Source organism: Notamacropus eugenii, chromosome 7 (genome assembly GCF_028372415.1).
Source record: "Notamacropus eugenii isolate mMacEug1 chromosome 7, mMacEug1.pri_v2, whole genome shotgun sequence".
Classification (NCBI taxonomy): domain Eukaryota; kingdom Metazoa; phylum Chordata; class Mammalia; order Diprotodontia; family Macropodidae; genus Notamacropus; species Notamacropus eugenii.
This window is the reverse complement of record NC_092878.1, coordinates 152,482,168-152,500,044: the sequence shown is the minus strand read 5'-3', so window position 1 is coordinate 152,500,044 and position 17,877 is coordinate 152,482,168. Positions and strand designations below refer to the sequence as shown.

At 39.9% G+C, this 17,877-nt stretch overlaps 1 protein-coding gene and 1 pseudogene across 1 annotated transcript in view; one reads left to right on the top strand and one right to left on the bottom strand.

Moving 5' to 3' along the window:
• Positions 1–259: 259 nt before the first annotated feature.
• On the bottom strand, positions 260–16,109 carry LOC140514781 (switch-associated protein 70 pseudogene; annotated as a pseudogene).
• The window catches only part of AREG (amphiregulin), a 13,029-nt gene continuing 11,178 nt past the window's right edge, over positions 16,027–17,877 (top strand). Inside the window, exon 1 of the mRNA XM_072624249.1 lies at positions 16,027–16,544. Within this exon, the coding sequence (XP_072480350.1) occupies positions 16,472–16,544 (73 nt within the window). The 5' untranslated portion in view covers positions 16,027–16,471. The remainder of the gene's footprint in view (positions 16,545–17,877) is intronic.

The window sequence follows — 17,877 nt, the reverse complement described above, 5'->3', positions numbered from 1 at the left end:
CGTTGGGCTGGGACACATTATTGGCCAATCAGGGAAAGCCGGAGTGATTTTGCTTTAAAGACATAATCAGGTAGCTCCAATTAAGTCACAAGCTTTGTCAAAGCCTGCTTGTCCAGAACTGGATTTCAAGAAATCATAAATGAAAACTACTCAAGACAAAAGGGTTAATTGTCCCAGATTTTTTTAATGCATATATTTCTTTATTAAGAAACACATCATACTTTCCTCCACTGTTTTATTAATGTAGAGAGTTCTAAATTCATGTCATTCGTGTATTTTTCCTGTTCTCATTTGGTCTGTTTTCCTGATTCAATCTAATGAGCCCCTCATTCTGGGCCACCTTATCCTTCCAGCTCCTGGTCTTGCTGGTGCCATCTCCAGTTTCTTTTGGACTCCCTCGTATGGCTCGAGTGCTTGCTTCCTCTCCAGTTCCAGCTGTTCCAGCTGTTCCACAGCTTCTTGGAGGGCTCGCTCCTTGAGCATCCACTGGTTTTCCAGCTCTCGCTTCTCAGCCTGCATGGTCTGGATGGCTTGCTGCTGCTCCAAATACCACCTCTCTAGCCCAGCTCTCTTAGAAGACTCATCTTCCAGCAGCCTGGCCTGAAGCTTCCCAACTGTCTCTTCATCTTGCCTACCTTGCTTTTCATCTTCCAAAGCTTCCTGTAGCCATAGGTGCATGTCCTCAAGCTCTCGGACTCTGCAGATACTGCTCAAGTTCAGATGACTTCTGGGCTACGTGTTCCTCCATCCGCTGCCAGGTTAGTTTCTCTCTTTCCTGTTCCAGAATAACCCTAACCCTAAACCTGTTCTGTAGCTCCACTTGAGTCCAAAGATGTTTCTTCTCCTCTTCTGCAGCACGACATGCAGTTTCTTCCAGTTTCTTTCTCACTTGCTCCAGTTCCTGCTGCTCTCATTGGCAGCCTGGAACTCCTTCATTTGCCTCTCCAGCTCCTCCTGTTCCACCATCATCTTCTTCCTCAGTTTCTTCTGTCACAATAGAATGAATGACTTGAATTGTTTCTTCTTCTCCTCTGAGGCACTGATTTCAAATGTCTTGTCTAAACATTTTATTAGGAAAAGACATTTCTTTTTCTTTTGTCAGGCAAGGACTCTACACAGCCGCTGTCATCCAGCATTATGTCTCTTTCTTATCCTTTAGATCTTCACTCACATAATAAGAAATGATGTTGGGTTTCAGCACAAACCAACATTCAGTCCAATTTTTCCTTTTATAGCCATTTCAGCACATCTAATATAAGTTTGTTAAAATCTTCATGAATTGCCATAGACACAGTCTGCCGATCCATGCCTTTGCTAAACTCTCCACTTCCAATAAGTTCAATTAATTCCCATACAGAAAGGCCATCTTGATTGACATCAAAGTTGATTTTGTAGCGTTCAAATTCTTCTTGCTACCAAACTCCCCCCATTGTTTCGGTAAGTTTCTTAAACAAGTACTCAGTCTCTTCAGGCACAATTAATTAAGGGGTATTTGTCCTCGAATAAAAAGTTGAAAATAACCCACACTTTAAATGAATCTTCTTCACTGAGGAGCAAAGGACTTTCGGTGGGATTTTGTTTGACACCCAGTGTCCAACACATCCTATTAAACTCAATCTTGTCAAAATTTCCTTGAACCTTTTTGAAAATGAACTTGTTTAAATACGGCATATAGTCCTGATGGGGGACAGACTCCTAGTCATCATCCCAAAAGTATTCTTCCAGGTCCATGGGGTCATGTGGACCCTTCAGCACAGTACACTGATTGTGGGACTGTACCTTGGAGACTTTGCCGCTGCGGTCCAGGTTGAGCGTGGTGAAAGCATGCTAGATGGCCTTGAGCAGCTCCTTCTTGAGGCCTTCCCTTCATGGCTTGGCCTTGTCCATGGTCAGGAGCCCCTGATCCCACACCAGCACCCCAGCCGCCTCCAACACCAACCCACGGGGCCCCGGCCTGTCGCTGCTGTCTGCTGGCTTGCTCACTACCCCACCTGCCTAGTCACCTGACCCTCCTTGTCCCAGCTTTTATGATACAATAGATAAACAAGGAAGAAAAAATTTAGGCCCCAAACCCCAAGATACATTGCAAGGTATAAGCAATCAAAAATTATATTACTTTGGACAGAGCCTCCACATGGAGGCAGAGGAGGAGGAGAAAAGGAGAAGAAAAAAAGGAGAGGAAGGAAAAGAGCAAAGATAAGAAAGAGGAGAAAGGAGAAGGAGAAGAAAGAAAAGGAAGAAGAGAAGGAGGAGGAGGAGGAACAGGAGGAAAAGAAGGAGGAGGAAAAAGAGGGGAAGGAGAAGAACAAGAACAAGAAGAAAAGGAGGAGGAGGAGGAGAAGGAGGAAAAGAAGAAGAAGAAATAGTGGCATTCCCCAACTGGAAATGACCAGTTTGGCCCCCAAGGGGCAGCTGCTACTACTCACAGATTGGTGTTCACTTTTCATTCTTGGAGAGGACCAGTGACATCAGGAGGGTGGTGTTTTGACTTGCAAGTGAATTGAATTTAAGTGAGGCAAACTGTACAAAGTCATCAGCCTCGCTCTCTCCTCAAAATGAGGACGATGATATGGGTTGGAATGGAAAAGTGTAAAGCCTCTAAGTGGTTGAGAAAGGATAAGTTTCTATCTTTAGACCTTTTCATAAATCTATGCTTATTTAGAGTTGGAAGAAAGCTTAGTCCCCCTAATTTTCCAAATGAGCACACTGAGGACAAGAGTGATTGATTTGCTCAGTGTTATACAGCTGGTGGGGGGAGAGATGGAAAAGGGGGATGGACAAGAAGGAAACAGAAAAGAACTCAGATCCTGTTCCTTTAGCCCTAAGCCCTGTGCTATTGGCATTATAGTATATTACATGTGTATGGTTATACTGAAGATACACCCCCCAAAAAGGATTATAGAATTATCTTTGAACTCTCATGAAAAACTCCAAATAGCTGTTTAGTGATAGTGGCAACAAACTGTGACCAAAAGAAAAATCCTTTAGGGAGATCACACTTCTAATCCAATGATGTCCCCATTTCTCAGAGCAGTATGGTGATTCCTCTTTGGGCTCTGCCTCCAAATCTGTACTCTCAGATCTTTTTTGATCCCCTGCTGCTAGCACCCACACCCAAATTGCCTTATATTTGTTTTGTAAATATGTTAAATAAAGTCATCAAGGTGTGCTGGATGGAAGCTGGTCTCAATGTTTGGAAAAATTAGTGTCAAGTCCCATTTCAGACACTTAACTAGCTCTGTGACCTTGGGTAAGTCATTTAACCTATGTTTCAAGTAACCAAGATTGCCTCATCTATAAAATAAGGATAGCAATAGTACCGACATCCCAGGGCTGTTTTGATGTTCAGATGTGATGTTTGTAAAGTGTTACGTAAATGCTAGTTTTTGTTATTATTATTGATTATGTCATTCAGACACACATACACAAAATCCTGTGGAATCAGTAATATAAGTACTATTGCTCCCATTTTACAGGTGAGGAAAGTGAGGCTCGGAGAGTTGTATGATTATCCCAAAGCTACATAGCCAGTAGGCGGCAGAGCCTCATCTGGTCCTTTTCCCAGGGTTTTCAACGTATCAGGTTGCCTCCATCCAATGTGTTCTTCTTTGACAATTGTGAATAGATGATTGAAGGCCTGCTCACCCAATAAATGCTTTATTGCTTTAAAGACCGATTGGGGAAAATAACCCTTAATGCGTCATGTGATGAATCAGTTTGTGAGAAGAAAGAAACCACGCTGGCAGTACATTGTTCCGGAAGTTATTATTCAGTTGTGTATGACTCTTCATGACCCCAGTGGGTTTCTTTGGCAAACTGTAGTGATTTGCTGTTTTCTTCTCTAGCTCATTTTACAGATGAGTAAACTGAGTAAGTGACCCACAGCTAGTAATCTGAGGCTGGATTTGAACTCAGGTCCTCCTGATTCCACTGTACCACCTTGCTGCTCTTCATTCTCAAGAAACTGAATGGCAAATCACTGAGCAAGAAGGCAGGTTGAACACCCAACAAATGAGAGGACTTTCCTGATTCCCTTAGTTGATAGTGCCCCCCTCCCTTTCCATTAATTATAGATTTATTTTGTATAAAGCTCATATTTAATTCTTTGTGAACATGTATCACCCCACAGAATGTAAGGGTAGGGGCTGTTTTTGTCTTTGCAATGGATATCTAACGTGTTTGTTGATGGACTGATTGAAATGGGAATGTAATCCCCCTTGTAACAAACTTCAAGTCTTTTTTTAAACCAAGTAGAACTGTGGAAAGTGGATTCAACAATGTAGACTATTTGAAATAGGCTCATGATAACAGGCCCAACTTTCTGTCTCTGACATTCTAAATGGGCTTTGGATTCTCACAGTCTTATTATCTAGAGTAAACTAATGGCCATAGGATGAAATCATGGATAATAGTATTTATCTGTTATCTCATTCCACAGAAATATTTTTAGAGAAACTTTCTCCTTTTTGCTCTCTAATATCCTTTTTGTTGATTTGTATAATAAAGAGAAAGGACAGTTACCAAAACTGTGAACAATTGAAAAGGGTTAAGATACAATGGGAAAATATCAATGTACTCAGTCAAAAAAGGGGGAGAAGAAATTTCTCTTTGAAATATATTGTTCAGATACTCAAAAATACAACCTTTATGCTACACTCTTGACTTTGACCAACAAGTAATAAGAACATGAGGGAAAACCACCTCCCCTCCCCACAAAATGTAAACAAAAGCAGAATTTGTCCCACATGCTTTAGAAACCATGTTTCCTATCTAAAATTTTGTTTTTTGCATATTACATGTAAACATGTTTCTGCTATCCCCTTCTCACTTATGAGTGTATTTATGAGCATGTGTAGGTATAGGTGGGTTGATATGTGGGTGTGGGTGTGTTGACTGCAGATATATCCCCAAATAAAGCCATTTTTATCAGACCAACTGAGTTTCTGATTTACATATTTTCTGATTTATACTCTTTTCACTTGTTATATTTAAGCATTTGGGTAAAAAATATTATCTTTACTAATAACTGGATGAAAATATATTGAGTTAACTATGCGTCTGACACTTTTTGAAGAGCTGGTTATATAAATATTAAAGTGAAACCTAACCTCAAGGAACTTACATTCTAATAGAGGGAAATCTGAACTCAAATCTGCCCTTAGAAACATCCTAGTTGTGTGACCCTGGGCAAGAGGTTTAACTTCTACATGCCTCAGTTTCCTTATATGCAAATGGGGATAATGCTAGCACTTACCTCCCAGGCTTGTTGTGAGGATCAATTAGGATGATAATTGACTTAAAGGATGAAATACCTTTCTTTGGCCACCAATGTGTATCTCCCACTATTAGAATCTACCTACCTATCTACCTACCTACCTACCTACCTACCTACCTACCTACCTACCTACTTATCTATCTATCTATCTATCTATCTATCTATCTATCTATCTATCTATCTATCTATCTATCTATCTATCTTTCTATGTATTATTATTATTAGAATCTATTCCCCATCAGTTGGGAAACGGCTGAAAGTTGTAGTGTATGAATGTAATAGAATACTATTATTCCATAAGAAATGATGAGCAGAATGATTTCAGAAAAACTTACATGAACTGATGCAAAGTGAAGTGAGCAGAACCAGGAGAACACTGTACACAGTAACAGCAACATCGTGTTATGACCAACTTTGATAGTTTTTCTCAGTGATACAATGATCCGACAATTCAAAAGACTCATGATGGAAATGTTATCCACGTCCAGAGAAAGAACTATGGAGTCTGAATGCAGATGGAAGCGGACTATTTATTCTTTCTTTTTGTTGTTGTTTCTTTCTCATGGTTCTTCTCTTTTGTTCTGAGTCTTCCATCAAAACATGACTAATGTGGAAATATGTCTACTATGATTGTAACATGTGTAGCCTGTATCAGATTGCTTGCTGTCTTGGGGAGAGGGGAAGGGAAGAAGGAAGAGGGAAAAAATTTGGAACTCAAAATCTTATAAAAGTGAGTGTTGGAAACTATCTTTTCACGGAATTGGAACAAATAAATACTATTAAGCAGAGGGGGGAGACTATCTGTTCTCTGTACTGTTTATCAATCCACTGTGCTGTTTACAAATATTATCTCATTTAATTCTCACAAAAACCCTGGGAGGTAGGTGTTATGATTATTCCCATTTTATAGCTGAGCAAACTGAGGCAGCAATTAAGTGACTTGCACAGGGTTACATAGTATCTGAAGCTGGATTTGAATTCATGGTGGCACTATGTATTGCATATGATGATAAGCCCAGTTTTGTCTACATAGATGGAGATAGTAGTCAGAAGTGGGCTTTTCAGCAATAAAATTGAGATTTGGGGTTCCCTAACATTGAGACTTTGGGGTAATTTAGTCTCCATTCCTTCAATCTCTCTATCATAGTCTGTATTTGTTGATATTATCCCAAACAAGCAGAGACCTTTTCTTGATTTGGTTATGTGTCATTAAGCACATCTGTATTCTTTTTGTAGAATGACCATAATATAACCTGTCTCCTGACCCATGGTATCTAGATTGCTCAGCCTAAGAGAGATCCAAGCAACAAATTAGTAACTCTTTCCATTATGAAATTATAAAACTTCAATTCTGAAAGCAATGCTGAGACAATTTCTCATATTTTATAATTAAAATTAAAACTCCACCAATTTACATAGAATAATTGAACTATTTTAATGCATGTACCCACTCTTTTTTGGCATGGAGATCTATTCTCTTAGGAAGTCTTGAAATAAATTTCATAATCAATTGAGAAAAATATATTTTTTTCATTGTGAATGGATTACGTGAGTTTTGTGAAGTTTGTATGTTGTGATAAAACTGTGGTAATGATGACAGTGAGAGGCTAAAAGAGTTTCTATGTAAATAAATGTAATACATATATATTATATATATATATATATATATATATATATATATATAATATGTGACAAATGGTTATGTGTGTGTGTGTGTGTGTGTGTGTAATAAAGTTACCACAAGAGAAAATATTAGACACAAGGGTCTATTTACTAAAACTAGATAATGAAATTTCCCTTGAGTCCACAGTCTTGGCCCTGGAGTTGGGATACAAAGGTTTATTGGAAGGCTTATTAAAAGCTAGTAGTAAAAGTTCGGCTGTGTGTGTTCAAATGAGAAAAAATTGTCAGCTTTTTAGCACAAACATTTACACTTGGAAATTGGCAAATGCTACATATCAGATCTTGGTTTATTGTTTTGTGGACTGTCTAGACTTGAAGTGATGGAGAAAATGACAATAATTCAATTTAAATTTAAAAGTTTGTCCCTCAGATTTTTTTTTCTCCAGATAGGCAGTCATCAAATGTTTACCAGCACATCCCAGAAAATATCTGATATTTCTATTTGGTGTTCTAATGTTCAAAATGTAAATGATGACTCAGAATCAACTTCCAGATTTACACACGCTAACTTCACTTTTAGTTGCTGCTGAGGAATCACAATTTGGCTCATTCTCCCTCTAAAAGCTGACTCCTTTTTGAAATGATGAGCTCAATGGTTTTAAGAAAACATGGGAAAACTTCACAAAATAATGAAGAGTGAAATGAGTAGAACCAAGAGAACATTGCATATAGTAACAGCAATATAATTTTAAGAATGACTTTGAGTGAACAGCGTATTCTGTCTATTATAAATACCCAAATTAATTAAGGACATATGAATAAGGTTATCTGCACCTAGAAAAAGAACTGATAAATAGAAGTATGTATAGAAGAATTTTACATATATCTACCTATGTGTGTCTAATGGTAGCTATCTCTGCGGGGCGGGGTGAGGGAGGGAACAAAAGAAATTTACATGATCATTTTTCTGTGTATATTTGAAAGGAATAGCAAGTTATTTATAGCAGATTTGCAGTTTCATGTACAATCATCTTTTTTGTTGTAATATATCATGGAAATACTTGTTTTATGCCATAATTATTTTTAAAAGTAAATCCTTTTTATTTTCCTGGTTGTACTATGGATAGCTCAGTAAGTAATCCAATCTGTGAATGTAAGTGGGATGAAATCACCCATAAAATGAAAACAAACAGCAGAATGGATTAGAAACCAGAATAAAATAACATGTCATTTACAAGAGTCACACTTGAAACAGGAAGAAAACACAGAGTTTAAATAAAAGGCTGAAGCAGAGTCTATTATGCTTCAGCTGAAGTAAAAATTTACAGGGATAGCAATTATGATCTCAGACAAAGTGAAAGCAAAAAGAGAACCACATAAAAGAGATACTCAAGAAAACTACATTTTGTGAAAAGGTAACACAGACAGTGAAACAAAATGAAAAAAAAACTTTTCAGCAAGTTTCTCTGATAAAGATCTAGTCTCTCAAATATATAGGAAATGGAGTCAAATTTATAAAAATAAGAGTCATTCCCCAATCAATAAATGTTCAAAGGATATAAATTAGCAGTGTTCAGAAGTATCCAAGTTATCTATGGTCATATGAAAAAATGCTCTAAATCTTGACCAGCTAGGGAAATGAAAATTAAAACACCTATTAGAAATGGCAAATGTTCAAGGGCATAAGGAAAAGTAGATACGTTGATAAACTATTGATAGAACTGTGAACTGCTAGCTATTATTACTGCATGCATCATCTCATCTGATCCTGACAACATCATTATACTCATTTTGCAGAGGACGAAAGTGAGGTTTGGAAAGGTTGAGCAATTTGCCCCATAGTCACAGTTATTCAGTGTCAGAGGCAGGGCTGACTTCTCCAAGTTTCCTGACTCCATATCCCAATGTTTTTTGCCCAATCTTCTTTATTGACTTAGCTTTCCCATGTAAACATGGCAAACATACCTAATGACAAATAACCTGCATTCCTGAAAGTTTCTTACTCACTCAGTCATTCATTCTGTAAACATTTATTAAGTAAAAGGATGAACACCTTATTAGAGATTGGGGAGAAAGAAAGATACTTCACCATCACTTGTTTCTTATTGCCTGATAAATCCAAAGCCCTACAAACTGGCTCAAGTCTACCTTTACAGTCTTAATTTAGGGGAACTCCCCTAAACTCTATGCTCTAAGCAAGTTGGACAGTTAAGTCTGGAATAGTGTGAATAATGATCTCCCAGAGCTTGTTGCATTATTTTAATCTGAACTACATATTTGCATTGGGTTTGAATGCATGACCATAGTCTACATAATTATAACTTCTAAATAATTTGAATTTAAATACATGCAACCACTTTGGGTGGGCGGGGAGGGAGTATGAAATGCCTTATTTATGCCTATCCAAACCTAGCTGTACTTGATCACAAGGCTTTTAAGGGCCTACTGAATGCCAGATGCTGGAGTTACAAATTTTAGAAAAAGGAAAAAGCCCCTTCTCTCACAGTGTTTACATTCTGTGAGAGAATTTACATGAGACCTGGGGAAGACCTTAATTTAGAAAGGCCAAGGTCACCCCCTGGATACTGGGCCATCGACAGTTGTTCTCACCACTGTACCTTGATGACTGTGGAGGAGAAAGTGAGTCTTATGACTTTACTCAGCTCTGGCTCACTTAAATGCAATTCATGGGCAAGCCAAGATGTCTGTTGTCATAGGTCCTTTACAGAGCAGCCGAAGAATGAACAGCTTTATGTTCTAAAAGAAGGAGAATACAGGTTTGAAGAAGTGATGGTTGGGGGATTTTGAGTGGAGTGGTGGGGAAGTAGGAAAAGTTGGTGGCATCATCTAGGGCAGCATGCAAAATGTAATGGGCTTACTGGGGTGGGGGGGTTAGTGTTATTTTGTTTTCTGTGTTTTTTCCTGCTTAGTCAATAACAGGGAAAGCTCAGCTTCAGGGTTGAGTCCAGAAACTGAGAGAAGGAACTGTCCAAGGGCTATTTCATTTCATCCTCTTCTTTCTCTGTGCCTGTGTTTATACTGAACCCCACATTGTGAACTGCCACCCCTGGAGGGACTGGCCTAGGAGTTTGGCCATTATTCAGCAAACTAAAAGACAACTATTTGAAGGTTTATGTAGCATAATTTCAGAAGACTCTACCTATAAGAATACTCACAAAGGATCAGAGAATTCCAACTGAAGCCTCATAGACACACAGCTAAGCATTGCAGTGGATAGAGTGCTGCACCTTAAGTCAAGAAGACCTCATCTCTACATGCCTCAGTTTCCTCTATGTAAAAGAGAGATTATAAATGCCCTTATATCCCAGGGTTGTTGTGAGGATCAAAATTTGCAAAGTGTTTCCCCAACCACAAAGCATTACATAAAAGCAAGCTGTGTTTACTAGTCTAATCCATATCTGAACAGAAATGCCTCTGCCTGCATATTATCAAATTCTAAACACATAATTCTCCCCTCCATTAAACTCTAAAACCTATCATAGAGTGAAATATTAACATCTCTGACATACTGTATAATAGCTAGTGTTTATATAGCATTTTAAGATTTGCCAAACACTCAGTTGATCCTCATAACAGTCCTGGGAGGTAGGTGCTATTATCACTACTGTTTTATGAATGAGTAGGGTAGAGGGACTTGCCTAAGGTCATGCAGCCAGCAAGCGTCTGAGGTAAGATTAGAACTTGAGTCTTTTTTGCTCCAAGACCATCATTCTTTCTATTACACCCTCTAGCCGCCAAATTCAGAGTGTGATATCATCAACCCTACACCCCCTTATCAAGAGTCCATTATCTGAACTGATCTGAAGTGTGTCTTTATAAGACACATTCCTGAAGTTATATATAATAATTTTTAGTTACACTTTCAATATTTGAAGGAGCCCTATTGTGAACGCTTTTGCATATATGCAAATTTTTCATATATACAAATATGTGTATAAATATATATAACTATATATGCTATATATATGTGTGTGTGTATATATATGTATACCTATGACTGTATCTATATCTACATCTATATATATACATATGAGGCTACTAGGAGGTGCTGCAGTGGATGGAGCACCAGGCTTGGAGTCAGAAAGACTCACCTTCCTGAGTTCAAATACAGCCTCAGACACTTACTAACTGTGTGACCTTGGCTAAGTCACTTAATCCTGTTTTCCTCGGTTTCCTCATCTGTAAGATGAGCTGGAGAAGGAAATGATAAACCATTCCAGTATCTCTGCCAAGACAACCTCAAATGGGATCATGAAGAGTTGGACATGACTGAAAACAATTATATGTGTGTGTACATATACATGTATGTATGTGTGTGTATATATATACATACACACAGAAAGAAAATGTATGTATGTATGCATTTTCAAAAGGAATCTTTGTATCCTTTTTGTCTCTTCCCTTTCCCAAATTCTCACCATCATTTTGGGCTGTGTTCAAAGGTCACCTCCTCAGTGCAGCCTTTCCTGACAACTAAACTATCTACAAGGCCCCCTCGGGGTCTCAGTTCTGGAATCATGTATAATGATGGCTCTGACCAGTTTTAGTACTCAATGACTCTATCCCAGACCACATGGATGTCATTTTTCTCCAAACTCCTTTCATTTCTCATCCTACAAACTTGATCTTTACCTAAATCCCACCTTCTTGAATTGCTTTTTATTTCCCCCAATAAAGCGAGGAGCTATTTGAGGACTTGTCCAATGTGCTGCTTTTTTGTGTCACTTTCAGTTTGTCTCTCCCCCTTCTCTACTCTGACACCACCCCCTCCCTGGTCTGTGCCCTTAGCTCCTCATGCCTAGGCTACTGCAATAGCTGATGGTGGGTCTGCCTACCTATAGTCTCTCCCCACTCAAATCCACTCTCCCTTCCGCCATTAAAATGGTTTTCTTAAATCACAGGTACAATCATGTCACCATCACCCCCTACTCAATAAACTACGGTGGCTTCCTATCACCTCAAGGATCAAATACAAAATGTTCTGCTAAGCATTCAAAGCCCTTCTTAACCTAGGCTCCTCCTACCTTTCCAGCCTTCTTATGCCTTACTTTCCAACATGTACTCTTTAATGTAAGGTCACTGGCTTCCTAGCTGTTCCATGAACAAAACCCTCCATCTCTTGGCTCCTGGCGTTCACTCTGGCTATTCCCCATACCTGAACTGCTTTCCTCCCTGATCTCTAACTAATGATCTTCCTAGCTTTCTTTAATTTCCTACTTCCCACCTTCTACCGGAAGCTTTCCCTCTGATAAGTATCTCCAATTTATCCTTTATACAGTTTGTCTTGTATATATTTGTTTGTAGGGGGTCTCCTCGTGTTTGTATCCCCAGCCCTTAGCACAGTGCCAAGCACATAGCAGGCATTTAATAAATGTTTATTGATTGACTGCTTTATTTAAAATGAATTATGTTTGTGCCTAGTGAGGAATGCTTCATTTAAAACTCTTCCACAAGCTTTGAAATGAAATAGTCACTCATAGATGGGAGACATGGGACCCCCAGGGTTCAAATCCCAACCTTCCTTTTGCCACATGAGTGATTTTTTACAAGTGATTTAGGGCAAGTCATTCTCTGGGCCTCAGTTTCCCCATGAGGGGTCTGAACAAGATGAGTTCTAAGGTCACTTCCAGCTCTAAATATGGAACAAAACGAAATGGGAAACAGAAGGACACAGAATCACCCACTTCAGACTTGTCAGTACTTTGAAACAAGCCTGTCCTATGTTGTATTGACCACCCATCACATCCACAGCTCCAGGAGGACAAGTGAAGGAGGTCTGCTATCCTTCCTAAAGTTTTTTAAATGGTCCTTCTTCTAAGCTCAGCAAGCAGAATGCAAAGAATTCCATATATGTTTGGAGCAGGTTTCCTACTCATTGCAAACATTCTCCACATAGATGTGGGGCTGAAGGATACATCAGGGACCACCAACATCCTCACTTTACAGATGAAGAAAATGATGCTGACATAAGTTATGTGACTCTTCCAGGGTCACACAACTTAGTAACCATAGGAGACAAGATCTGAATTCCAGACTTCTCATGGCAAGTTTAGTATTCTATCTCCTATGTCACAAGAGAAAAAAATGAAGTCATTCCCACTGGAAGGGATCCAGTTTCAACTAGAACATAGCAACAGGTCCTGAAGGTCACTAGGAGACCTACCCTGTACCCAAGTCAATAACAACAAAGAACTCATGACCATCAAGTCATAGACTATCAGAGTAAAGGGGATCTAAGAGATAATTTAAGTCCAATTTCTTCATTTGATAGGTGGGAAAACTGAGAACTAGAGAAAAGTAGAGGGATAGGCCAAGAGCAATGAACTATTTCTGAAAATCAAAACTTTTAAACTACACATCACTTATAGAAGGTAAGGGGAAAACTTGTTTTAATTTTTACTCTACCGTGAAACAGGCAAGTCAGAGGCTCAGTGAATAGAGCAGTGGGCCTGGAATCACAAAGACCTGAGTTCAAATCCAATCTAAGACACTGTCTAACTGTGTCACCTTCTTGTTACCTGAAAAAGACAGTGGCAAATCACTCCATTATCTTTGCCAAGAAAACCCCAAATAGGGTCACAAAGGGTGATACATGACTAAAATTGTTGTACAATAGCAACTTAATCTGTCAATCTCAGTTTTCTCACCAGTTAAAAGGGGAATACAATATATGTCCCCAATTCACCTTTCTGTGCTCTTCATAAAGGAAGGGCTGTTTAAACTCAAGGAATTCCTCATTGGCTTATTCATTTCATGCTAAAATGGTGAGGTATTTAGCCCAGTTACTGGAAGAGACCATTTGAAAAGAAGTTTCACAAAAATATTAGGAGATGCACAGTGGCCAACATTGCTAAAAAAAGTTGTTTTACTGGACTAATCAGGAGTAGATATAGATCTTCAGGTCAAGGAAACAGTTTGAAAAGAGTAAATAATAAGCAATCCAAATTTAGGGTTTAGTCACATGATCAAAAAGTCAGATTCAATTTCATCCTTTTTTTTCCTCTTAATGTATTGATATAGACTGCTGGGCAGGTGACAAAGGCTGATAATTAAATACCTCAATAGACTCTAAATTCATCAGTAGAAATGACAATAGGTGTCAACAGAGTAAGAAATTCCCCACTCCTCAGATGTGACTTGAAGAACTCTAGGAAGTCCTTGGTCCAAAAAGATCCCTCCTGTTCAGGTGCAACCACAATTTAAAGTCACCAGTAGAGAACAGGAGTGGGGGGGTGGGGTCTATAGTCACAGATATGGGGTTGGAAATGAATTTAAAAGGTTGTCTTCCAATCCCCTCATTTTCCAAAAGGTTTTTTTCTTTCAAAAAAGTGATGCCTTCATTTTTACAATATTCATTTCTGAATATATCACTTCCCCTACTCCTGCAACAAAGATTTTAAAAGAGAGGGAATTTTTTTCTTAGCAAAACCAACCAGTTCTATGTCTTTCATCGAATACCCTCATATTATAAGAGGGAAGACTGAGGTTCATAGGAGTTTGCCTGAAGTCATCAAGCAGTAAATGGAAAAACTAAGGTCCTCAGGGCACCCAGCCTCCCCCCCATGAAGCACCTTTTCCACAGCATTCACATTGTCTCTCTGGAAGAATGTCCCTTCTGTATTTGGAGACTAACCCTTTCCAGTGGAGGGATGCCTTAAAATCACACTAACAAAGTTGAAAGGGACTCTAGTGACCTGCACAGCCCACCCTCACTCAAAACAAAGTCAAGTGCCCGTCATGTCATTATTTCTCTGATGGCATGGTCTTCTTGGGCAACAAAGGGCGAACACAGATATGTTACTGAACTGATGCTAAGTGAAGTGAGCAGAACCAGGACAACAATAAACACAGTAACAGCAAGGTTGTACAATGATCACCTATGATTGACTTAGCCCTTCTCACCAATACAATGATCCAAGACAGTTCCAAATGGCTCAAGATGGAAAACACCACCCACATCCAGAGAAAACTATGGAGCCTGAATGCAGATCACAGCAGACTATTTTCACTTGGTGGTTGTTGTTTTTTTATGGCTTGTCTCTTTTGTTCTGGTTCTTCTTTCACAACTGATGTGGAAATATATTTACATGATTGCACATATATAACCTATATCAGATTGCTTGCTGTCTTGGGGGGTGCAGAGAGAAAGGAAGGAGGGACAAAAATTTGGAAATTGAAATCTTATACAAAATAAATGTTGAAAGCTATCTTTTAATGTAATTGGAAAAATAAAACATTCTTTCCAAAAATATATAGAAATATGTCACTTAAGTGAAAAAAATCATTGTGTGTAGGAGGGGAAGGTGGAGGTTCCTGGTAATTTTTAACAGTGTAAAAGCGGTCCTACAACAAAAATCCTTGAGACTCAAAGATCTAATTCAATGTTCCCCATAACAAATGGCCATCTTATTTCTCCTTGAATATCTCTAATTTAGTGAATCCATAAAAAATTCATCTTATTGTTAGAGTCATCTATTTTCACAGTGCTTTGAATTTTGTTTTTATTAGCAAAAGATTAGTAGGGTATTTCTGGCTTTAGGAATTACAGGAAATCAATTTCATAGGGGATACAAAAGTCATAGAATCCATCATAACATTATAGATAAGAGCTAGAAGGGTCCTTAGAGGCCAAGTCCAGTGCCACTCATCATTTTACTAATAAGGAAACAGAAAAAAATAGGTTAAGGCACTTGTCCAGGGTCACAAGTCTCAGACTTGTAGAGATGGAAGGGAGTTATGAGGCCATGAAATCCAACACTCCTTCATTTAACAGATAAGAAGACTGAGGCACAGAGAGGTTAAGGGATTTGCCTAGGGTCACACAGCTAATACTTCTCTGAGGCAGGGTTTCAGGGACCACGTCTTTCTCCAAGTCCAGGGTCCCATCTATACTACAATGCTGTGTCCCTGGAAAAAAACTTTAGGGGCCAATAATCAGAAGAAACTAGGGCCCAGAGCCCTTGGGAACCATTCCGAGAAGCTGATCTAATGAGTTTAACATCTGTGAAGCGCTTGCCCCACCATAAAACTCTCTAGAAAACTTTAACTATAGTCTCCAGGTTCCTAGCTCTACAATTCGATTTTGCTTTCTCTTGAGACTTCCTTCCGACTCGAGAAAGGCTTGTCTCGGTCTGTGTGTGGTTTTGGGGCGCAATCTTTCCTCTCTGACAAGTGCCCTGACCGCACCCATGCAGGGTGACGTTCGGAGCCCAGCCCTTTCTCCCAACTGGGGTTCTCCCCCTCCAGGGACTTATAAAGCCGCAGGTGCGGTCGCACCTCTGGAATGCGCACACCTCTACGCGCGGCCGTCTCAGCTGCTCCTCCAGCTGCGGCTTCTCCAGCTGCTGCTTCTGCTGTCTCTGCTGCCCCTCCTACTGTCGCTGCTGTCGGGGACTCGGCCGTTCAGGGAACCAGGGGCACGGCCCTCGGAGATGAACTAGAGTGGGAGGCCGCCACTCCTTCGTCTCGCTCAGACGCCACCCTGTCCAGCTCTCCGCCACCAAACTGCGCATCTAAGCTGTCCACATTCGGAGTCGCCGCCCCGAGAGGCCAATGAGAACGCCGCCGCAGCCACCTCCACCGACGACGTCGCTTCTATTCCTGTACCTCCTGGTTCTGAGCGCAGGTGAGGCGCTGGGGTGCGGGGCGCGGCAGCCGCCGCCTTCTTCCCACGGGCTAGTCCCTAGCTAGGTCCCTCCTGGGAGCGCAGGCAGGGAGGGACAGGCGGGGCAGGGGGGCAGGCGGGACTGGCGAGACGAGCGCACCTACTGCAGGTGGCAGCTGGCCCAGAGCCTCCGAGGACTCCTAACTTTAGCCTTGGTCCTAGCCGGGGCATGCTTCTTTCAAGCACTGGTTGGATACCTCGTTAAAGAGTGCCAGGTAGTGACTATGGAACTGGAGAGTGAAATAATAACAGCTGATCACTAGGCAGAGTTTTAGGACTGACAGTATCCCCATTTTACAGGTGAATAAACTGAGGAAGTAGCCTGATAGAGTGAAACAAATCCTGGTGCTAGAGTCAGGAGGCTGACTACCTGGGTGGCCTTGGAAAGTTGCTTAACATTCTTGGGCCTCAGTTTCCTTATTATTCTTACTAAAATAACAAGTATTTAAAGGTTTGCAATGTACTTTACATATATGTTATCAGTTTTATCATTTGACCCTCACAACAATATTGTGAGGTGGGTGCTACTATTACCCCTATTTTACAGATGAAGAAACTGAGGCAGAGAGGTGAAGTGACTTACCCAGCGTCACAGAGCTAGTAAGTGTCTGAGACAGGATTTGAACTTACCTTCCCATCTCGAAATCCATCACTGTCAACCAGGCCATGCTGTAAAATAGGGGTGTAGAACAAAATGACTTTGGAGGTCCTTTCTGGTTCTAGATTGAATATGAGCTAATTATCCTGTAAAGGTGAAATTTTGTAACTTCCGTTCCCATTGCTTTTTGTACTACTCATATACCTGCTAGCAACATGTGGAAACTCTCATTTTCCCAATAAAACCAGGGGAGGGATCTGGCTTTCTAACATGGAAAAGCCAGAGCTCAGTACAGATCCTAAAAGAAGGGGACTCAGCATCCTAGCGGAGAGCAAAAGGCAGGACTAAGGACATTGGAAAGCATATAGAGCCATTCCCTGTAATAATTTCATTTTGGATGAAGCAGTTACATCTTAAACCCCTTTCAGTATTTCTTTCTTACAACTGGAAGCATTTTCTTCAAAAAAGGGAGGCAAAAAATAATGTCATTGCAGATGACAGCTTTTTATATTATTATAATTTTGTTCTTACTAAAAGCTTCTAGCAGTTCTATTTAATAGAAATTATTACATTACAGGCCTCAGTTTCCTCAACTGTAAAATGAAAAGTTTGAACTACATGGTCTCTAAGATCTCTTCCAGTTAAATGTGCTGCAATATTAACTCATATTTGGATAGGGCTTTGTAGTTTGTGGAA